Source organism: Mercenaria mercenaria, chromosome 1 (assembly GCF_021730395.1).
Source record: "Mercenaria mercenaria strain notata chromosome 1, MADL_Memer_1, whole genome shotgun sequence".
Classification (NCBI taxonomy): Eukaryota; Metazoa; Mollusca; class Bivalvia; order Venerida; family Veneridae; genus Mercenaria; species Mercenaria mercenaria.
This window is the reverse complement of record NC_069361.1, coordinates 105,501,635-105,526,783: the sequence shown is the minus strand read 5'-3', so window position 1 is coordinate 105,526,783 and position 25,149 is coordinate 105,501,635. Positions and strand designations below refer to the sequence as shown.

The 25,149-nt window shown below is 33.8% G+C and overlaps 1 protein-coding gene across 2 annotated transcripts in view; it reads left to right on the top strand.

The window, feature by feature from the left end:
• LOC123527646 (synaptotagmin-11-like) overlaps positions 1-25,149 on the top strand; it is a 106,999-nt gene that overhangs the window by 70,106 nt on the left and 11,744 nt on the right. Inside the window, exons 2-6 of one of the 2 annotated variants that reach the window (XM_045307259.2) lie at positions 4,899-5,051; positions 13,100-13,522; positions 20,816-21,016; positions 21,501-21,521; positions 21,793-21,914. In XM_045307259.2, coding sequence (XP_045163194.1) covers positions 4,899-5,051; positions 13,100-13,522; positions 20,816-21,016; positions 21,501-21,521; positions 21,793-21,914 — 920 coding nt within the window. Of the gene's footprint in view, positions 1-4,898; positions 5,052-13,099; positions 13,523-20,815; positions 21,017-21,500; positions 21,522-21,789; positions 21,915-25,149 lie in introns of both variants that reach the window. The other variant, XM_045307252.2, reaches the window with a different exon arrangement.

The window sequence follows — 25,149 nt, the reverse complement described above, 5'->3', positions numbered from 1 at the left end:
TAAACCAAAAACAACATTTATTTTATAATAAAATAAACTTAATATTCTAGACAAGAAATTTTCAGGCCAGTTTGTTTCATTGAAGCAAGCTATAACTGAAATACAAGCACCAACATACATCATGGGAGGGAGGGCGGGTACAGACTGTTTGCTGCCAATCATAAACCTCGAGTGGCGAGAACAATATCAGTTCACACTTATATACGCCGAAATATTTCACGAAATTCACGTGACAAAGAGCGCCCAAATATACTAGCATAAACTTCAGACCAAACTAGTACTGGGATAAACTACCAAGAAAAGTAATTTCGAAACGCGAATAATTTTATTTCATGGTTCAGTCTTTAAAATATGTTTTTTTTTTGTTTTGTTTTTTAATGTTAGTTTTGTTTTCAAAAAATGTCAGAGTGGTCTTGTCTCAAGCATTATTTTTCACATATCCACTTGTGGTTTCTGCTACACTTATCGCAGCACTTGATGAAGAAAAAAACCTGAGTATATATTTCCCATCAGATATAATTTAGAACACCACGTGTGGTGTATGTGTGATCAGTTACTGTCAGACAGTGCTGATCAATATTCCATTAAGACAGTAGAAATGATTCCAATCTTCTGCACTACATTTGCAATTGTATTTTCTTTTTTCTTTTAACCTAAATTGCATCATTTAATTCGATTACAGAAATGAGAAACACGAATCCACGATATTCCGTGGTATGTAATTTTATTGTCTGCTTTACTTTATTTAAGTAAGTTATTATCCTGTAACATCAAAAAATATGAAGTTAGATTGTCTGAAGTATTTTTACAGGTCTATGTTTCGTAACTTTAGTTGAAATCTCTTGCAAAGGACACTATCGTATGTAGTGGTTGTATAACAGGACATAACTGGAGAGCTTGTCTTCTTTTATGTTGGTATATTATTTACCTCATAGCTCTGATTAAATGCTATGGCTGCTGAAACAGAAACGAAGCCGAAATGTGTCTTTATCGCGCTTCTATTCTTTATATCGTCAATTGGGTGATTTTTAATTGTTTCGATGTAGTGCACATTATACTTGCAAGTTGTGTATAATGTACTGCTGCAGTTCTGGGCGCCTGCTAACGGTTCTCAGTGTATGTTTTTGAAGAGTTTGGAAACGCATTCTGTAAAACTGGTTTAAATTTTAAAGCTACTAGAATCCCGGAACATTCAAAGTACTGTATAACACCCTTTTGATTTTATTTGTCGAACGAACTTGCTTTGAACGTGAGAATAGATTTTGGCATACCGATACTTGGAGACGACAATGTGTTAAAAAAGAAAAGATCCTGTCACTACATGGATAGACTAGTATATACAAGCTTAGAATGATGACCATGGTATATTTACAAACACTAGACTCAAATAAACGTACAAGATTATGTCATTTTGCAATAGTGGATCTGCTCCACTTCAGGCAAAGTTACATTTCTCTCATTCTGTCACTGAGTTTGCATAAATTCCAATTGTTACAAGCAAATCAGCATGACGAAACCAAAATAATAGTGTATTTTTCTTATCTACTATGTTTTAAATTGAGATCGTTTGCTAAAGAGTTCCATTTCTATTACTTGTTATAGTTATCTATTTAAATAGCTTGTATATGTGGTCACAATTCGAGTAGTAACTTCAAAGGATCGTGCTTCCAATACTGTTGCTTTCATAACCGATTGGTTTATCAATTTTCTAGAAAAGGACATTCTTTAAACTTTCTCTTTGACTATTTTGCATTTAAAGGAGCTGTATTCATTTTAAATACGCAGACGCTTTTCTTAGACAAATAAACTAAAATCGTATTATAACATGGTAAGAAAGTTTCTTAAATTAATTACAAATTTAGCACATTCTATAAATTCGTTTTTCTTATAGAGAAAATGAACTCAATATTATAGATTCCTCTGGGAAATATTCAAATGCAAAAGTACATTTACGTTTGTGCAATTTGCACATTAACGACTATTTACGGATGTTGTGAGGAAAATGATAACAAAATCAATGGAAGTAAGACTATCTGATATAACAAAATGTGTAGAATAATGATGCTATAATAGCAAATATATATGAGGTACATATTAACAATTAAGCAGTCTCATTTTGCTATGCATTTATATCTGAAATGTTCGATTTATTTTGCTCCAACTTCCCTGTATGCGAGAGGCATATAATTTTGTATCGTATTCGAGAAAGATAAGCTAAATTGAAACGTTTTTATAAGTGTGTTATAATATGTCCAGTTTCCGTTTTCGACTTGCCTTTCGAGTATTCCACTTGATATTCCACAGACGCTGGCATGGAAGTGCTTTATGTTTACATATCACTCACTTACAGCTTATTTACTTTGACATAGGTATTCGTATGCAAGGTCCATATTTACAGAAATATTAAACAAACAGCAAAATTTTCTGCGTCATATATATTTGGCGAAAGTTGACTTTTGTCAGTTTCCTGTTATTCATTTGTGACTGAAAACAGAAACTCGGTTGTGTTTAGCACCGTCCTGTTAATTACACAGTTCTGCATTCTCCTTAAATATGTTTGTTATACTGCTATGATATCAAAAGACTGTTTTGTAATCAAATTAATTAGTGTTCATGATTCTAAAGGGTTGCTTCTGCGTTTTTCTACTCCGTTGAATATTTCTGCATCTTTCAAACTCTAACAAATTAAAACTTCTTTTATGTCGAAGGGTTCAATTAATTTTTTCTAAGTAATCCGATGTTTTATTTTATTTGCAAATAATGTGTTAGTATAATTTAACGTTATAAGAAACTATCATGAAGGTTTATAACGCAATGCAATTTTAGAGGAAAAATATCTGATAATTTTATTCATATCAGTTACCTGCGTACGGCTTCGTTTCTGAATATGATAAATGCATTTGGATAACGAGCAAAGCTATTCTTGTAGATACCATATTAAAAGACAGATGTATATTCATATTACTTTACGAGTATTCATTTTCATTTCAATTTGCTATATTATTTCAGCTATCGAGTTCATTACGCAAAAAATACAAATTCATTTGATCCCTTGCACAAATAAAAACGATGTTTCATTTTCTCGATAAACCACACCGCAGCAACAATTTGCTCCTATTAAATTAGATATACGGATCCTTTTACTTTATGAAACAAATAGCGTTAGCAATATTGTGTCGTCGATACAAGTAATTTTCTTAAAATATTTTGTTCACGTACTTGAATGGCGGAATGTATAATAATTATGTTATGAAACCAAATATATAAAGCTGCATTGTCGAAATCAATACCATTTCTGCAAGCCATGCAATTAAAACGTTAGAATGAAGTCGAAATATATGTTAAAGGCAGCCAATGTGTTGTTGATAAGAAATAAAATGTTACAAAAATTAAATTACCCTCAATGTTTTGTTAAAACATACGTAAATAACTCAGCAAATATTTAGCAATTCCAGTAAAAGTTTAAGACTCAGCTGTTATTATTCCGTTATAACTTCATGGTATTAATTTAACGAAATCTTAGTCTTTCTGTCGCCTTAAATCTCAGGGCGTGTTCAATATTTCCATTCATAACGTTTGTATAAATATGTTCAATACCGACATGTTTAATTAACCCTTCTCATGCTGGACACGATTGAATCTGCCTTTTCGACCAGTGTGGATCATGAACAGCCTGCATATCCGTGCAGTCTAATCAAAGTCTGCACTGTCCGCCATTCAATCAGTATCTTTTTGGTAAGCATTGAATGATTGACATGATCATTGTAGTAATTTAGCAGGGTAAGGGTTAGGTTGCTGCAAATAAGGCATGGGACTAGTGAATAAAATGTGTTTGCATTTTAAAAACGGTGATCATGAAGGCAAGCTGTAGCCACATGAATGCGCATATGTCATCTATGCTAAAGCTTGGCTTTTGATAAGCGTACGCTGCGTTCAAGAATCAATGCATTTACATATGTAGACAGATATAATACGTAATTAATCTGATATTTGCAACCTAAGTCCATCTAAAAAACCCAACGATGGTCATAAATTAGATTTAAACTTCAGCATGTGCTAGGCATAGCTTAGCCATTTGTAAGAAGCATTCACTTATCCCAATTTAATAAAATGAATAATTATTCATCTGTAAATATACATACAATCACGAATATCTTTGTTGGAATATTAGTGTTACATACAATATATTTTTGAGATGACGGATAGATAAAGTACCAGTCCTGCCACTCTGTCGGAAGAAATACATTATGATGAGATACCAGATACTCAAGTAATTGTGACCTTTCTTGTGTCGCATTAAAAAGCGAAATCTTGAAGTATGCTGTTCAGTGGCAGTAGGTGTCTCATAAGACAAGCATGACTGCTCAGTATAGGTGACACTATGATAAACTACGTTTTAATAACGAAATAGTGTAATGCAAGATATATGTTATAGTAGTCTTACTTAAAACAGGTTCAAAAGAGTGTTATGAAGAAAAGTACCTTTGACTAATTTCGATCTAAAATAAGGAATGTTTAATTGGGTGCTGTGTGAATAACATTAAGATAGCAATTTTGAACAATTGTGGTAGCATATACTCATTTCAGAAACATAAAACGATTAAATATTCTGTGTTGTCGTATAAAAGTATATACAAATGTATCATTTTGCATATAAATCGTCTTGATAATAAAACCTGAAATTATTGCTTGTGTCATATATTTATTACGATTTGTGTAAGGGTAGACCTACAAATGTAATAACGAGTACAAATAGCATGTAGCTTTGTCATCTTTGTATGAATCAGTTATGTGTGTTATTGTATAATAGTAACCGATAACGTCTGCGAATGCCCTTGAGCTTTATGTAAATCTAGTTTGTTATCTTGTACTTTGTAAATTGACTTTCTTTTTTTCAGTTCCAACAGTTGAACTGACTGGAATCATCATTGGAGTGGTGACACTAGGGATATGTTCTTTTGTGATTATATTTGTGTGTCTGAAGTATCCGTCTATCAGATCGAGGACATTTTGGGACAGAAGTCTCAAACGACTTATAAGACGTTTATATTGTAAGTACATGGTCTTTTAAGCATTCATTTCTTTTGTTTAGTTAAAACATGTGACTTTATTGGCCGAGTAGTCATAGTTGTTGACTTCTCACTGACACTTCTTACTTGGATAACGTCTGTCTGTATGTCGAGTGGTGGTGTTTTAGATTAAACAATCGCTGGACAAAATAATACCGATGTGTGTCGTTTTTAGAACTTTTCCTGAAACTGCAAATATTATTGCTTTTACAGCGTAACACAATCGTATGACAAATATTCTTTACTGACCCTAAGGAAACGTAATATACAAGATCATTTACTGCACTTTAATACTCCGATATGAACTGCGCTATGCCTATCATGAATCATTATTGAAGATCGCACCTGGGTGAATGTTTTCCAAGAAATTAAATGTTTTCAAAAGACATGGACAACGTAAAATACACACATTCCGAAATTTTTGCGCCCGCCTCTCACAAATTAGAAATACATATTATTCAAATATAAGCTAAACGCCTTTTGTACATACTTTTAAAAATGTAAATATCATTTATTTTTGCACTCATTTAAATTCAGAAAATTGTACTGATCCTCACATACGATATCTATAAAAGCTGGTGAAATAGGAAAAAAAAACACATGTGTTTACTTTCGAATTTCCCACAGTAATAACTTTTTACAAATTCGAAGAGAACTTTAATCAACAAACACATCGTGACAAATAAGATACACATGCTTTTCAGCGACTGATTTAGTACGATCTTGTTCCCAGTCAATATGATAAAGTAAACTAAGAATGATGTATTTTTCACTGACAATGATTAGCTATTTTTGGTTATATCTTTATGTGTGAGTTATACATATTCTTTCTTGTTTAGGGCAAACCCATTATTTTCACTGGGGACCATACGCCGCTTTTCATGGAATTACACGCTAGTGTATCATTGAAGGTTCCATGTGCACCGCCGTTTGAATACATCTGCGGATGTCTCTAAATTGTTTTTGTACTTGTAGCATACGTAAATGTTTAGTTCTGCTCAGCCCGGTGCTAGAGGGCGTGGGCGGTAGCATGCATTTCCACTGCCGTCCATGAACAGGCTCAATCAAACCGAGCCTACAACATTTTCGTTTCTGTCGTGTTGAGCGACCTGTGGATTTTCCACATTTTCTACTTTGTGATAAAGTGACACCTAACGTAAATTTCAGCTTAATTGATAAAAAAGATAAGAATAAAATAATAATAATGAAAATAAATAGTATAACTCTCAGTCATTCTGAACATTATAAACAATACAGGCACAGCATAACCTGTGAAAATATCGTTTGTTTCTTTGAACTTTATTTTCTTCATTACTTACCCCGTTAGGATGACGTAGTTGTCATCCAAATTTAGAAACAGAAAAAAGACAAAATGAGCCATGCCATGGGAAAACCAATATAGTGTGTATGCGACCAGCATGGATCCAGACCAGCCTGCGCATCCGCGCAGTCTGGTCAGGATCCATGCTGTTCGCTAACAGTTTCTCCAATTCCAATAAGCTTTAAAAGCGAACAGCATGGAGCCTGACCAGACTGCGCGGATGCGCAGGCTGGTCTGGATCCATGCTGGTCGCAAAGCCACTATGTTGGTTTTCCCATGGCACGGCTCAAATCAGCAAGGTACATAAATAAACATCGGCTTTAAGCTTCTTGAAGTAGTATAAGTTTACATTGAAAGAAGGTAGTTTCATGGATTATTACTATGGACTAACTTAAGAAAATTTTAGTCAGCATATTAAAGTTATCCTCTGATTTGTTTATAACATGAAGATGATACCTCCTCACTGTATTAATAATTATTATGCGATTAACCACTAACTGTAAGTAAAGGTATCCGATCCACAAATAGGTAACATTTCAATTACCCCGTGGTTTTTTTTTTTTTTTTTTGTATCATTTGAAAGAGTTGTGTCTGCTGAACAAGAATTAGTAAAGAAGATAACCACAAATAATATGCAAGCATCGTTACATTACATTGCGAAATGTTAAATCTTACACTTTAGAAAGTGGAATACCATTGAAGACTATAATGTAAAAATAAATCTATAGCATATTTTTGTCATGCAATTTATATTTTCTTTTTCAGTAGGCAATACACTTTCAAACGGTACAAAAGCTATATGAGCTTACCAGGCATCAATAGTTGATATATTTTAATAGCATTGTTATAAAGAACTGACTTATTTGTGGATCGAATACCTTAAACGCTCATTTTTCCAGAAGGTGAAATAATACTTTTCATGATTTTATGTTTGATATGGCGCATAATTAAATCTAAAAATGAAGACTTAATTACTACTTTGAAACAAATTAGTTATCAATTCACGCTACATTTCTTTCTCCTTGTTCAACTTAACTCGGATGATCATTGAGGCCTCTCAAGTCATATATCTGTATGTAGAAGTCAATAAGTTTTACACTTTTACATCGGTATTGCTCCTAAACTTTATACACGAATCTGCAAAAACGCATTTTATTGCAGTTTATATTCCTGATTCACTTATTTATTAGTAATACTTTGGAATATTGGAATATATCAGAAATCTATTATTAATCTTTTATCGGAAATGCATGGACACAATATCAAATATTAAAAAGTCATATATCGGATGCTTAAAATATTAAATTTCATAACTTATTATTATGTATATTGTAATGTTAATATAATACTATAATGTCAATAGTAACACACCTGCATGTCTTATGTGACGTCGTTTTGACGTCATTTCATATAGTGTTGTCGAGTTAGAAAGTTAGTTAACGTCGACACGTTTTACATGCTTAAACGATTTTAACAACTTGTTTCTGGTTATTATATATAGGTATACAATAAGTCATTAAACGTCATGGCCAATAAGGTCTCTTGCATTCCTAAGCTATTATCGGACCTCAAGCTGATAACAGCTAAAGATACGCCATTGCCGTTTATGAAGTGTGTAATAATTAATGGTATTGCCAATCTATTACGATAAGAAACTGAAATTACTTTAAGCATACAAAATTGACAATTAATAAAATCTGTAAAAAAGATCATTTGGAAGCATAGAATGCAACCAAGCAAAATGATAGCAGACTCGGTTTGAACAGAATTCTATTTATAGACATTGAATGGACTCCATGATCGCAAAGGCTGTTGCTATGCTATAATTGAAATAATGTTGAAAGACATGTACAGTTTGTATTTTGACCCAGTTTTTTATCGGCAGCAAATAGATGGGACAAGAGTTCAGTTGGTATTTTGTTATGCTCAAGTGAAAATAAACGTGGGCGGGGAGTATGCTAACTGGGCAAACTGACTAACAACGTGTTTCTTGTAATGCTTATGACATAACTTTCAATATGGATCTCAGATAAAAGGTTTATTTTAAAATCTTCTTCCCCAAACACTAGAATTAATAATCTCTTTTCCAGCCATTCTTCTGTCCTGAATTATATGATGGTAATGAAATAATCCAATCACTAGACAGGAAACCTTAAACGCCTTACGGAAAAATCTGACACTTATCAATTTATTTATGTCAATGTGATTTCGACGGTTTAAGATATCTAAGAACAAATACTGGCCTCGTTATGGGTGTGAGACAGCGAAAAGCATCTTAGAAATTTCCAGTGCCTAGACCTGGATTCGAACTGCAGAACTTTGGACTGACACTATAGCGTGCTACCACTAGACCACTGGACTACTCACTGTTATTATTAGAAGTGTTGTAAACGACGGAACGAAAGGGCTGCACTAAACGTCTCCAAAGCAGTTTGGTTTGATACGCGAAGGTTTCTATCTCTGATCTTATCATGGATTAAAATGTTCCATGCGGGTCATATCAGGTTTTTTTTTAAATAAGTGCGTTCCCCGCCTTTCAGGATTTACAGAAAACGTTTGGATCTTGTCACGAGTGTAAATTCTTAATCGCCTGCTGTTTGTATTTACATAGATTGTGTTGAAACACGAAGATACTTACTTAAAGGACAACCAATACCTCGCCCGGAAGTCTGGCTTTATCACATAAGACTTTCATTGATTTCATCATTAATTTCAACCGAGCTTCAGTGACATTTGCCGTTATCACAGGGAGCCTTAGAATCGTTCCTTCCTTCTTTCGATACATGATTCTACATTCAATATTCCAATGAAACACTTGCTCTATAACTAGATTTCTCACTGAATGAAAACAACAACAAATTATGTTTTAAGTATAAATGACAAACAAATAAAGGAACACAGTAAGGAGCTGTCACGGGATGGTTCGTGACAATTACTACTAGAATATTTATGAATGATCAATTGTTTGTAAACTGTACCATGTTCAGTGCCCAGAATTGAAGCAAGCTTAACTGCCGTGACACCTAAGCTACTAAATCTGTCATATACCATCTTTTGTACTCTCTTGTAACAAATGACGGGAATAGTGACATTGATTTCGACAAACTATGAGCAAAGTAACATCACAACATTATTTTGTATTGCACATCTGCTCATCAAATCTCAGTAAAATATCCGTTTGTACAAGATTTACTCTGTTGATTCTGTACGTCTGGTACAAGTACAGCAAGCACTCGTGAAACGGATACAGCACTCCCCCCGCCCCCACCCCCACCCCCTTGCCTTCAACATGTGAAATGTTTATAATGAATTAACATTTATAGACGAACCGATACTTAGTCTAGAAACAGCCTTGACTGTTAGCAAAGTAACATGTATCCCTCGTCTACGGATCACATGTAAATCAGTTGTGACTAACCAGTTCAACGTAAAATACAAAACAGGAAGGCGTTGTTTGAATCAAGCCACTTTGCAAACGTCACAAATCTAAGTGATCTTAAGTTAATCAGTTGTTGTATGAATCAAATATACTGAATATTTGACACGTTTGAATAGCAATATGCTCTATCTGCCATTTCCAACATTAAAAGAAACTCAGTCCCAGAGTTTGATATACCCTATTCCAAAAATTGAGCAAAATGTGACCACTGTTTGTGCTAATTTGATAATGAGTCATACATCTCATCAAGATAAGTGCAAATGTGTATAAATATCTCGGATACAGCGGATTGTAAGAATCAGACGACTATCTTAAAAATTCCCTGCACACTGGTTCAATCATTACGCAAAATATGACTTCGACCAAACCCAACAACTTCAACAAATGATTTATGCTGATACTTATTTCAAATGATATATTCTAATTTGTTAGAAAAGTACAAAGGACGCCACGGATATGTGTCTTTGATCTAGGAAATTAGATTTAAACGTCTGGCTTCTTTCTTTTTAACTATTTTCTAAAACGTAAAACTGCGAAACTCTGCTATAATAATGTCCGATTGTCACTCTGAGACGGGGTTTAGCTTTTGGAAACAGATTATGACAGGATAATAAGGGTGATGTGACAACTAATTCAAAAGAAATGAAAGTAAATTGCTGAATGTTGCATCTTTTAAATGGTAAAAGAGGAAACTCCTCAGGTCGCCTAACACGACAAAATGTTACTGACTCAGTTTGATTGAGCCTGTTATCAACGACAGCGAAGATGCATGTATTTCTAACTATTAAAGATAGTTTAATGTTTAAACGATATTCGTTGTAATTTTGAAGTAATCGAGAGAATGTTACTCCAAAATTCGATACTCCAAAATGATGACATTCAGCAACTGGACAAAATATTGCGGAAAAAATAAAGTATCACTACTTTTGCACATGTAGTAATATATAAAATGTTCCTGGCAAAGCCTAAATGCAAACTACTTTTAAATATTGATTAACCTGTTTGAATACACTTTTGAATAGTTTAAATTATCCATTGATTCAAATGAATGAAATATGAGAACATAACGTAACAATTACTAATTATACAAGCAAAATGAAAACATGTTTTTTGATATTAAATGTTTCTTTCAATATGTACAACATAGTGAGAAACGAAACAGTAACTGAATCAAACAGTAAACGTACAATGTATATAACGTATTAGAGATTATAAGAAACCATTTTTTGTGTCTCTCTCTTAGATTTGTGATTGTTTGTCCGTCGTTCCGCCTGAATTTGAATTTCTAGACACGTAGAATTCTTACATTGAAGTCGTTCATCTTTGGTTTTAATTGAGAATTTACCCGGTAATACTAGAGTTATGGGCCTTGACAGTCACAAAATTAAGATGAAAAAAGAAAGTGTTGCATGTATTTGAGAAAGCATTTGACAAAACTCATGAATCATTATTAAACTGTTTGTGTATACAACACAAAAGTTATTCGTTTGTGGGGAAGTGGTGACAGGTGATGGGGTGTGTGACTTGTGGAGTGGGGTGGTGGGATTACAGGTGATGGGGGCGGTGACAGAGGGCGGTGACTTGGGGAGTGGGGGTGCACTTAGGCTTGCCCTTAATCCGTCCGTCCGATTTAGTCTTGTGCATATCCCAAAATGTATTTGTCGTAGTCTCCAAACATCGTAGGATTCTTTTTCAGGATCTGAAGTGGTGTAACTGGGATTTTGTTTGGAAATTCATCCATAAACACCGAAGTGGTTGCCATTGACACTAAAAAATATACATTAAGGACCTTAACTCTAAAAAAGACTTGAATTCCTGAAGCACTGCATATTTGTTACTCAGCATATGAAAAAAAAATTTGTGAAAGTTTGGGTCTGTGTTGGTTTTTAGTCGATCAGACAAAAGTTATTGCCTTTGACTTAGTAGGACATATGCATGACGGGCCTTCCACTTGTGTCGCACAATTAGCTTTAGGTGTTTGACCTGATGACATACAGGAATGTAGTCCAGCCGGTGGAGATGTGCACCTTCCTGGGGTTAATTTGAGATTTACAAACCATCTTCCCCACCTACACTCAAATATAAAAGGTATATATAAGTAAACATATACTTTTTTATAACTATTTTAATGTCTATCATTAAAATTTTCAGACTAATAACAAACATTACCCAGGGAGTGTTCCAACAATTCAAGTCAATGTTTTTTGCGATACGTTTCCTGGACATCAGTAACAGTATCATTACTGCAATCATTCGTGAACAGACTTTTTTTCACTACATAACGGAAGCCGATCATATTCGGCTGCTTCACATTTATAGAAGGGCTACTTCAAAATTAAAAAAAAAAAAAAAAAAAAAAAACGAAAAGAAAAAAAAAACGGCCTCTTGACAATTGAACAAATAACGTACCTATTTGTATATTCCGTAAATTCCGCAAACTAGGGTTTGTCCCGTTAAGCTATTTTTCACGTAGGTGTAATATACTATTTGTCGTACTATAGTATAGCGGCTAAAGCTGGTATCGGGGGTGCTTAGGATCAAATTAAAGCTGTACTTAAATCAGGACAATGAGTTGTAACGTAACAACAACAATTGCTCATAGTGCATTGTTACATCTAACTTCTTTAGAGTTTATTTATACAAGCTCCACTGTATGTGAATATGAGATTATCTGTCAATAATGATGTTTTAAAATCAACGTAAAAGAACGTTTCATTTTGATTCAGCGGATCTGGCGTATTCAATAGTCTAACAACTGAATTTTGCTGAATGATATCTCATTTTAAAGACAAATGCTCTTTACACTTCAAAAACAGCTTCAAAACATAAAAATGCTCCATAAAATTTGGATGGATCCAAAACCAAAGGCAATTTCCTTGCAGAAGAATTATAATGTTAAGTTTTTGAAATTGTAGTGTTTTTTACTAATCTAGGCAATATCGCGATTCTGGCGAAAACTACGCAAAAACTACACAATTTTAAGATGTATCAGGCTTGTCTTTCTAAAACATGATAAGGCTAGGTCCTCTTAGAAGGTCCAGGGTAAACATTTGATTAACTATTATATCAGATTAAAGTTAGTACACGCACAAAAGTAACATTACTTTAAGATTTTGGTATAATTGATTTCTAAAGAAAACCACAAGTGTCGAAACCACTTTTGTTTTTTTAATGTTTTTTTTTTTTTTACAGAGGCAACGATCGTTTAAATGTTTGTTTAGGTATTTGTTTTTAGTGTTACTCTATTCTTCTCTTTTCTTCTGATTTTAGCCGGTGTAAGAAAAAAAGAGAAATCAGAAGACAAGAAAAGCTTAGTGATGGGACCAATGCAGAACAAGAAGCAAGAGCAGACAAAATTTGTGGTGCCTCAGATCTTTGTGGATTATGGAAGCAGACGACAATCATATGCTTCGGACTATTTACGTAGATGCAGTGCTGAAAGTTTAAGTAGTAGACGGACTTCTATAGCCTCAAATGAAACTGATCGTAGAGGCTCCGGAAGTAGTCTCAGTAGCAGACGAACTTCCTTAGCGTCAAATGATCGAAGAGGATCCGGCAGCAGTTTGTGTAGTCGGAGAACGTCGTTACTTTCCGACTGTACATCTCGTAGAAGTTCTGGAAGCAGCCGAAGTAGTAGGAAAGGGTCGAATGCAAGCTCAGGAAGATATGACGATACGGATGAGCTACTTGCTGGTAAGTTGGAAAATTAACTGAACTAATTAAGTAAGAATCATCAATACAGACCGCCACATGTTGAGATAGGATATCATATTCGCTACACATTTCAATTGCCATTTTTAAACATGTAGACTGATGATAGAATAATTAATGGTGAAATGCTGTTAAAACAGTAAGCATAAAATAAAACATTACAGATACTTCATCGCTCGTCGATGTGCGAGTAGTTTTCTTTATTGAGACTAAAGTCATGTAGGCCATTAGATACAAACATCTTCTGTTTCGTTTGATTAAAACAGCAGCATAATTATGTTTTAAGATGAACCGAAAACAGTAAATGTTTGATACACTTATTCGACAACTATTATATCACAAAATTATTTAACATTCTGTACGAAGATCAGACCATTCAGTAATAAAGTTATTGTCAAATATTGAGAAATTTTTATTTAATATTATTTTGATTAAACAGTAATTATATAAACTGAAAACTTCAACATAAGCATTGTAATAAATGATGTTAGAAATATACTGTCATATATTTACATACAGCATAGTTCCATACTAAAAAAGGAATGCAAAATCTACAACAGGAAAAGCCACATTTATAGAATTCAGTGGCCCATAAAACATCTAACAGGAACATAGCGGTAAATGAATACAAGTGCACAGCTAATCAGCACGCAAATAAACAGAAAGGAATATAACAAAAACGTATAGAAGTAATCAGACATTTAATAGGAACACCACAAGGCCATGGAACGGTCAGAGGCAAAACTTAAGCTTTAACCTACACCATGTTCCTATATTATAGGGCACTATAAATGAAATTACTCCCTGCCTTGTGCATCCCATACATGCGTAACTGCAATCAAAGGAAAACATTGTAAACACTCGTATATGTTAAAAGTAGGGTGAGCGGAGATATAACGATCACGGGGACATGAGTTCAGTCCTCGGATGGAGTGCATGTTCTCGTGACGATTTGATAAAAGATACTGTGTTGTAAGTCATATTGTCCTCACCCTCTGACCACGCGGAGAAGTTAGCAGTTTGTTAGTACTGGTACATGTTGACTGCCCGGCATTAACTGACTGAACTACTGTTGCAAAATGGCGCTTAACCAAGCAGAAAAAAAATGGAACTGTTAACGTGACTTCACTTGTCATATATTTCTGTACGAATAATACCATCATATATATAATGGCAAGATGTAAATCTATAAATGCAGCAATTTTGATCACATTGTCAGCATTATTTTGCCTTTGTCTAATGATATAAATAACCATCCGCAGGAGCAAAATACGTATTATCCATAAAATATATCGTCAAGATAGCGTGAAGAGCTGATAAAGGCTTTCACGACATCTGTCTGCATGTCTGACGATAAGCTTAACATAAAATCTCTTTTAACGCAATATAATAAACAAGTTTGCTACAAATTGTACGCAATTAGTTCCCACTCAGATGCCAATATCTTGTCCAAAACTTGATAGTAATCTTTTCTAGCGAAAATGCTCTGTCATAAATACCAGTCAACATTAGCATTTCTTTCGAGCAAATGTTGTGTTTTCAAAATCTTTGAGTTTAACGCCGTTCTCCAACAGTATTTCAGTTATGCAACGGCGAGCAGTTAAACAAACCAGTGTTCCTGGATTCTGTACGGTACCAGTACAAACTTGCTCTCCGCAAGTAACTGCCAACTTCCTCACATGAATCAGAGTTAGAGGACGAATGGTTTCAGACACAATGTCTTTTATCAAATCGTCACGGAGAACATACGCCCCGCCCGGAGATCGAACTCACGACCCCGCGATGAGTAGATCTGCGCTCTTCCTATTGAACCGGGCGAGTTCTTTCAATAATGTGTATAAACAGACGCACTCGGATATTTTAGCAAGAACGTTCCCGGTATTCATTACAGAATTATCCTGAAATGCTCATCTTTTTATCACAATATTTTTCCTTTGTTATTCGACGCCAGTGAAGTATGTTGTTCAAAGTCTGGACATTCTAGTGAGAGTATAATTATGATAGTAGGTAATTTAGCCTACCTATCATCTACATTGACTCAAAAAGAGGAAAAACTAGTTATTGGAACAGATTATAGCCAAGAGTTAATCAATTCATTATTCAAAATATATACAAAGTGAAGACTGTATATAATAAATATATATTAGATGTTTTATCTGCATAGACTAAAATGTGATTGGTAATGAATTGCTAGTTTGCCCTCTTTACATAATAAGATATTCGTTAAATTCATAATACGTGTACCTCATACGATTTCCATGTTGTAAGAGCATTCCAATATGTATTTTCTTGACGGCAACATATGATATAAACCGCTTGCGATGATTCAGTAACCTGACCACAACAGTCATCTAAGAAGATGACATGGTCAGCTTCGGAATAACATACTGTCGAAGTCAGGATGAGTATTTGATAGTATAATAATATCCAGTTTTGTTATATATTAATTAAAAACAAACGTTTCCTTTACATTTGATATTTATAAAAGTAAAAGGTGTTTCAGAATAGTTTAAATCATTGAAAATAACACCGATAATACATTTACCACGAAATTTGCAAGTTAGTTTATCGATTAAATGAATAAATTCATTAAAATAAGAAATCTTAAGAAAACGCTTTTTATGATCATACTCAGCATTAATATCAGGTCTGAGGACATTTTGAAGTATAACATTGAATAAGATATGTAACAGTATTAGAAGGATCAAAACAAATAACAAATCAGTCAACTTTGATGAAGGGAATGAACGAATAGAAAACATACCTGATTGTGAACGTATTAAATGAGAGTTTGCATAAGGCTAATTCTCATGATTTACGTTAAACTTTGCCATATCGTCTAAAATAAGATAACTAAAATGTTAATAATTGAAATATGCATATTATCATTTAAGGCTAAGAGAAAGAAAGTTTAACATTTAAATGTATTTCAATTTTGAAATATTCCTAGCATTTATTTTAAAACCAGCCGCTGCAACTTTATCGTACATTACTTGTTCTACTGGCGAAATAGGTACTTAAAAGTCTGACCCGGTTTACGAAAATGTTGGCATTCAAGGTAGTAAATTTATTGATGTCATGAATTTTATAAGAATTCCGAAATCATAAATGATATCAATATCAGAAGAAATGTTAACATTAAAAATTCTGTTGACAGAAGATGTAAAAGTAGACTTGTGAGATTAATGTAACAACGACACCTCTTCGCATTGTACTTATTGATAGAAAGAAACAACAGCATTTTCTAGAGGGTGCATTAAGTACTTTCTTAGTGTTGATGCGCCTAAAGGTGACAATTTCACTGAAACATAGATCTCAAAGTCAGTAGAACATACGGGTAGGACAAAATCATTGGAGGATCATCTTTAATTCTAAAACCGTAATTTTCATAATATATCGTCATTTAATATGACTGTGCATAAATATAGTTTGAAGTTAAGCGTTTCACAAAAACAAAAAATTCCAAAAAAATACTCGAAACATTTATATTAATGGCAAAATGTACAGATTCTTATTCCATTTCAGCCGCCTAGGTCCCATTGTCTCAATGCAGCCAATATGTTGCTTGAGAAAACATTGACAAATTTGCAATGGACGTACTCATAACTCTTTTAGAATTATTTTTCCCTGTTAGGTTTCCTTTTATAGTAAATTCTTAAGTGGAAAAATATGATAAACTGGTCCAGGTATTAGAGATAAGATCAGTCTCTGAGTTACCGTTCGTGTAAACTATAATTATCTCGTCGGAAATCAGTAGTTCTACGTTGGTTCCTAATACTGAGAACATTTCTTCAGGCACATATTCTGATTAAGATGGAAAACATAATATGATTCAGTCATTATTGTGTCGCTGATTTGTATTATATGCACGGAACCTCAATTAATGTATAGCCAATTTATGGAATTACACTGGATAAAATTGCTACATTTATAGAAAAGTTCCACCGGCAATGTGTCTCGCGGTAAACTGTATTGATTACGACGGCTGTCCAATTCAGAAAATGAAATACATGATCTCGCGTAACAATTAAATTGATTTTACAGTTATTCTGTAACATAACAATGGATTTTAGTTTATAGAGAACAATATCTTATTCATAGTGTGACATGAGAGGGGGCGTATGGCATGCGTTATACAATGATTTTTTTACAAACATATCAATTAACATCTTTTAATTAGGACGATTAAAACGGAAAATGAAAAAGAAACACTATCTGTCGTATTGCACTGTACATTATACACTGAAAATAAAAGTTTTTCTGGACTATCTATATAGTCTAATCTATAAATTGTCTTTCAAATTTTTTATTAATGTTAAACCAATAATTTTAAGGATCTGAAAATCACTGGTCAATATCCCCTTCTAAGTTGTGTTGGAGAACTGTGGCACACTGTGTTGAGAAACATGCAAAAGATAATGAAACATGAAATACTCGCATCTTAATATCTGATTTTGACGACTAACCAGGTAATTTATATGAAAACGATATTTGCAACGCATTAGAAGTTGGCAAAGATATACGTGTCGTTTTTTTTTTTCAGAGAGTGTTTTTAAGCTTTTAATATTTTCTGGTATCGGAATCTTACACACAAACATCATTAATTGGCAAATATAGTTCATTTTCAAAATGTTCATTCTTTTTTGCATATTAAAACAAACTGTTGAATTTCCTTTCCTGAAGTCGTTATTTATATTAGCATACCCTGCAAGGAAACATGCAGTACGTCTTATTTACAAAATCTATTTTTCAGATACCATTTGTTCATTCATGGAGCAATTATGGTGTATTTTTTCTTTGAGAAGGAGACTATAAGCTTAGATCATATTATAACAATTATTGCTCACTGTATTTAACCTTTGAAATAGTCCATTCATATGATTATAGTGTCGCGATTTCCGTTGAATTGACACGAAGATCTGTTGGTACCTATATAGAACCAAAATGTTGTCTTAAAGAGTTCTGTCATGTAATAGGACTCAGAACGTAATTCAAGCTGGCGGGCGACCTCGTAAAAGTCATAATTATAGCTGTTTTAGTTTTTGACCGCGGATATGGGCTTAAAACCATTACTTTAAATCAGATAAAAAATTAGCAACGCTCTAACCAATGATCAATTATAGCAATTCTAGTGAAAACTTAAATTACTTACGTTGGATAATGATGCCTGCTTTTTAGTTTTGTCTCTTGGCAGTTTCTGTGATGTGATAGGCAGGCTCAATAACCACAGATCCCTGTCTAAATTCCAGTTTGTTTAGTTATGCCCATTGTTTTTTCGTTTCGGGCAAAGCCATAATTTTAGCTGCGGACCATACGCCGCTTTTCATAGAATTGCACTATGTGCACCGATGAAGGTTCCATGTGCCCCGCCCTATAATTATATTCTGGTACTTATAAAATGTGTAAATGTTGCGTTCTGCTCAACCCAGAGCTAGAGGGCGTGGACGGTTGCTTGCATTTCCACTACCGTCCATGAACAGGCTCAATTAAACCGAGCCTGCAACATTTTCGTTTATGTCGTGTTGGGCAACCTGCGGTTTTCTACTTTTTTATTTTAAACCACTCTTAAAATGTAACTTGCATTAAATAATCAACGATCCGCCAGTTTTAAAAGTAATGGAAAACAGTTTGTTCGGGATGATTCTGATTAATATTTTACGAATGTTGAAAAAAAAACAAGCTTCATAACTTGAAAAGAAGGTGTGATCGTTTTTACTTCCGATCGAAATCATTCACGATCAGAAAAGGACGAATTCTGTTTTGAACCATATAGTAAAGTTACATATTCGTTTGTTTTCGATGTAATTATTTTAATTTGAATGTTCTTCCTCGTTAAAAAGTACTTTTGTTCATTAGCAAATGTGCTGAGATTATTTTTAAAAAACAAATAAGTACGGTCTAGCTAATTTCATTCCCATAGGGCATATTTTTTCAGAAGTATTATCGTAGTCGTGCAAAGACCCTGTCAAATTTGGATACATCTAGATTTACTACGCTGTTTGACCCTCTATGGATTATGGCTAATTTTTACGGATTCTTTTTTATCGCATGAAAGACGACCGTTTATATTTAAGTCAGAATAAAGTATTTTAGGCACAAAAATGGCTATTTGACACGTACGGAAGCGCGGAGAAATCAAACATGATTTTTCTTGATATACAATTAATACAGTCTAAACCTCGACCGAAAGGTTTTTCATGTGTTCTTGAAACGACAACTACGAGCGTGGTAAAATCATTTTTATATTTAAACATTACTGAAAGTATGCCTTGTAGAGTCCGACAGGGACTTGTGAATCTCCAAAGGGTTGCTATCTCTTTCATTTATGAATGTCGTCATAGAAACATTTTTAGAAAGGAAAAAAAGTTATTGTTGATAAGTATAAATAAAACTTAAAATATGCAGACTTCTTTTTTGCTAGCTTTAACGTCGTACCGACACAATTATAGGTTATATGGCGACTTTCCAGCCTTGATGGTGGAGGATGACCCCAGGTGCCCCTCCGTGCATTGTTTCATCACGAACGAACACCTGGGTAGAACCACCGACATTCCGTAAGCCAGCTGAATGTCTTCCTCACATGAAGAACTCAGTGGCCCGAACGAGACTCGAACCTACATCGGCGAGGGCCAAGTAATTTGAAGTCAGCGACCTTACCCACTCGGCCACGGAGGCCCCTGCAAACTTCTATCAACCAGATATGAATTAAATAACTAAAACGAAACACATGTTCAAAGCTGCAATTCCATACTTATGTTGCAGTAATCGTATGAATGAGTGAACATTAAAGCATTTATGACAATAAAACTAAGACTGCTAAGAATTACAGTAACATAAGAGGTTTTTGTAGTACGTACGAACATTTATAGAAATACGTTAAACGATTCCTAATAATTGAGCATTTAAGATTATTATCGTTTTTCTAGATCTGAATATGTTTAACTATAATGACCAGCATGGTTTATTTCTAACAAAGTGTCATCCTGCCAGATTCAGTAGGAATTCTTTAAAATGCAATACCATTATGTTTAATGGTTGGAAGCATGGAATTTCCACTTAAATAATGATTGCTAAAAGTATGTCGGTCTGATTTGCATACCTTTACAAGGGTAGTAGTGGTGGTGGTGAGGTCATTGTTTCGTAGTGCTAGGAATTCAGTTAAGCTCCACTCTGTGATAAAAGTCAAACATGTAATTAAAATGCCGGCAAATTTAAACAATGCTCAAGACTAACAAAATAATCAAACGTATAAAGTAAGACCGACTTATTTTCCAGATTTATCAGATTCTGAAACATTAGAAATGGACGAGATGTACACTTTAGAAGAAGAATTGCCACCTGAGAATCGTCGGTCAAGTTTAGAAGAGCCAGCAGACATGCAAGAACAGGAGAAGAAGAGGAAGCGACCCCGACCATACCGACGGAGCCACTCACTTGCTGAAATCCGTCGTCCGACTGCAATATTCATACCCGAAAGTAAATATCTTACTAAAGTTATGCCGAACGAAACTAAATAAAGGTCAATTTACCAGCATTTAAATAGTTATTTCAATGTTTCCATACATGGACCTCTTTGGACTGAGTACTTAACTCACATTTAAATGTAGATGTATCACTGAAATTTGAATAAGACCATATATATTTACACATAACAAATACATTCAATATGCGTAACCTGAAGTACAATTAATCGGAACAGACTATTTTGCAAATATACAAATATAATAATATCAATATTAACAGGACTTTACTTTTAACAATAAAATATTTTTTTCTTTGCTTCGGTAAAACAGTAACGGCAAAAAAAGCGTCTATAATATTTGCTTTGCTTGATATAATTGGTACTGTAGCCGCTTTTGCAAGTAAATCAGTCAAGTGCATTTCATGATTATATTTTCTACACTAAATTTATCAATGTACATTAAAATAATTAGAAATTGAATTCAATTTTCTGTTTCAGTTAAACAGCCACCGCTGCCAGGTATATAAAACATTCATTGTTTAACAAGTTTATAGTTTAAATGCTTCCGATTAAATAAAAAATTTGTTCATGTTGTTAACATACCCTTTATAAGCAGTACTTACGTCTTCTGAAGAACTAGTTACTTACTATAATAATAAGCAAAGGCAATGTTATCTTCGAAATACTTTCTTTGAAGTACATTTTTTCCATTTAAGTACATTGTGAAACTGTAAGATAATTTACATAATATGTTCAATTTTGAATATTGCATTCTTTTTATTCAAAGCAGGTCGGCCTCGTCCTGATGGTAGAAGGGTCACCCTGTCCTCGCTTGTCGTCAGTTCTTTAAATGCACTGGACCACACGCCTAATCCAGTAGCTCCGCCATATCAGCGAAAAAAGCCAAAACTGGTAGGCTTTATCAGTTTTTAATTACGTTGCACTTTACAAATTATCTTAAAGCAGTTGCTCTAAATTCCATATGTTTATAAATCCGAGAACAATGTTCTTTCAAGTTATCTAACATTAACTTCTTCCACAGTTAAATTTTTTATCCTAATTTATTAACGTGTGATGTTTACAAGTCGTAAAAGTGTGGGTAATTATACTAGGTGAAATATTAATTTATCAAATTACTGTAAGAAAACGTTGTGACGTATTGATTAGTAAAACCGAGAAAAGAAACAAGATAGAAATGAGGTCTATAAACCTATTTCTGTTAGTATTAGCGTCGTAATACTATAGTATTATAAGTCTGAACGAATCTGAATTTCTTCCAAAATCTCCTTGCCGTTGGTAACGGGGTTTTCACATGTATTGTTCAATTTCAGGAGAACGATCTAACTTACTTTGAATTAACATTACCTGAGAGCAGAAAGTTTGACGGTCCTATCGAATTGATAAAACGTTTAATATATTGTTTTAAACAAGGAAACACCTGTCTTATTTTGCAAGTATTGTGCTAACAGAGAATAATCATCTTGTGGTTACATAAAGAGATGTGTTGCAAAACGCCTAAATGAAACATACTATAACTTCTGTCTTTAAAATATAATGAACACTATTTTTCATGAGGATTACATATTAAGATAACATGATAAAATCTTACTTGCAATACGGTATTCAATAATAACGTGTACCATTAAAGGAAAAAGATAAAAATAGCATTATATGTGGTATTATGCAGTATATTTGTAAACAGTTCTTAAACTTAGTGTCTATAATAACAGTACAACTTGTAGTTACATAAAGAGATGTGTTGCAAAACGCCTAAATGAAAAATACTATAACTTCTGTCTTTAAAATATAATGAACACACTATTTTTTCATGAGGATTACATATTAAGATAACATTATAACATGATAAAATCTTACTTGCAATACGGTATTGAATAATAACGTTTAACATTAAAGGAAAAAGATAAAAATAGCATTATATGTGGTATTATGCAGTATTTTTGTAAACAATTCTTAAACTTAGTGTCTTAAATAACAGTACAACTGGAAAGTAAAATAGCACTATCAAATGAAAGTTATTACCAACCTGTTTTGTGAATTCTGACCTTCAGGCAGCTTTCTTAAACTTATAGTAAGTAAAAAACATTTTTGCGTTTTGTGTAGCAAATAACAATTTTTATGTAGGATATAGGTCGATAGGACCTTTTATTGATTTTCAGTTAGTAAAACGATTACGGTTTGGTCGCAAATTCGCAAAGAGTAATCAAAATGTAATGATTTTAGTTTCATGTATTAGTGTTGAATATTAGGTCTTGCAATTCAACTGTCCTTTTGGGTACACATGTACATGTGACAAGTTGACTTGATAATTTTTGTTCTGTTCATTAGTTTGTTTTAAATCCTTTCACGCTAATATCTAGCTGGCCGTTGAGATTTAGTGAAATATTTAATCTAAATATAAGAGAAACAGATGCATATCGAATAGTGCTTGCTACTTTCATGCAGTTTTCAAGTGATTGGTATTGGTTAACTTTCAAAGCTATAGTTATGCCCCGTACTTTTCGTAACTGTCCTTTGTACGGAAGCCCTGGAGGGACATTTACTACCGTACTTCGTACTTTAAATATCTGACTTCTGCACTTCTCACTTGCAAGTTCCCAACTTCTTACTTTCAACTTCTAACTTTCGCACTTCTGACTTCTAACTTCCTGACTTCTGACATCCGACCTCCACCTTTCCAACTTAACTAACTCGCTTCCGACTACAGACTTCCAATATCTTCACTTCTAACTTATAACTTGCGAGCTTCTCATTTCTTACTTACAGTTTCCACACTTCTTACTTATAACTTATTGACTTCTGATTTCCAACTTCCACACTTTTTACTTCCAACTTCCCCACTTCTAACTTCCACTCGTTTTACTTCCAACTTCAAACTTCTAGGTTCCAACACCCTGATTTTTAACTTTCAAACTTTTTATTTCTGACTTCCAATTTCCAACATCTGACTTTCGACTTCTTCGACTTCCGCACTTCTGATTTCGAACTTCTGCATATCTGACTTCTAACTTCCTGACTTCCGGCTTCCAACTTCGAAACTTCTGACTTCCAACTTTCCCTCTTTGGAAGTCGGAAGTAAGAAGTGTGGAAATTGGAAATCAGAAGTCGAAAGTCAGAGTCTGCTATAATTTAAATTGCGTTCTAGGCTTTGAAAATAGTTTTTATGAGTTTTGTCGAAATCCCTAAAACTGTAAAACATGCCAGAACCAATCTTACATTTATCAAATGTAAAATGATAAACCATTCATTTTCTTTCAAATACTTTAATGTAGCGAAAGCATTCTGATATCTTATGGGTTTTTCCAAAATCCCATGAACAGTGAAAAACGACAGAATCGGTCGTAAATTCAAACAAACGGAAACTGACAACACATACGTTTTCCTTAATGTTGCTAACACGTTCTGATATTTCTGGGGTTTTGTCGAATTCCCTTGACCTGTCAGAAATTACTGAATAAAGCACTACTTTATAACAAACGTACACTGATAAAACTTCCTTCTCATACATACCCGTTAGTGCCGCGATAACATACCGATATGTAACATTTTAAACCTAACAAATTGTAAGAAAAGCCGATATTACCTCGTAGTAAATTGAACTCTAATAATATAAACTAATTATTTTCAATCAGGTTGGAAAGCTGCACTGGTATAATCCAGATTACCTGGTATACAACTGAATGGTTCGTTGATGACACAGGAAGATAGAAACACAGATTTTCAGTTATGATTCAGTCAAGTACCTGCAATGGAATTTTCCTTATATACTGTATTACCATCGCACGTTTCGCCTATATCAATATCATAAAACGTACTTATAAAGTATGTTGATAATGAATGAATGGGAACATATCTGATCTGATAGAAGGTTTACAGAAATGTACTGGCATGTATTTCATTGGCGTATTCTTCTGCAACGAGCTCTGTCATTCGTGAAACAAACTTCGCGTGTTGCTTTTAGCAAAACATAACATCACTTTCTCTTTCTGCGCACGTTCTAAGTTTTCCATGACAAATTATTATGGTTATTTCCTTTAGAGAAGTTCTTTTGTAAGGTGTTCTATTCATTCTTAGCAATTTCAAATACCCATAAAGTCTATGTATTGAAAGCATATGTAACGACACATTA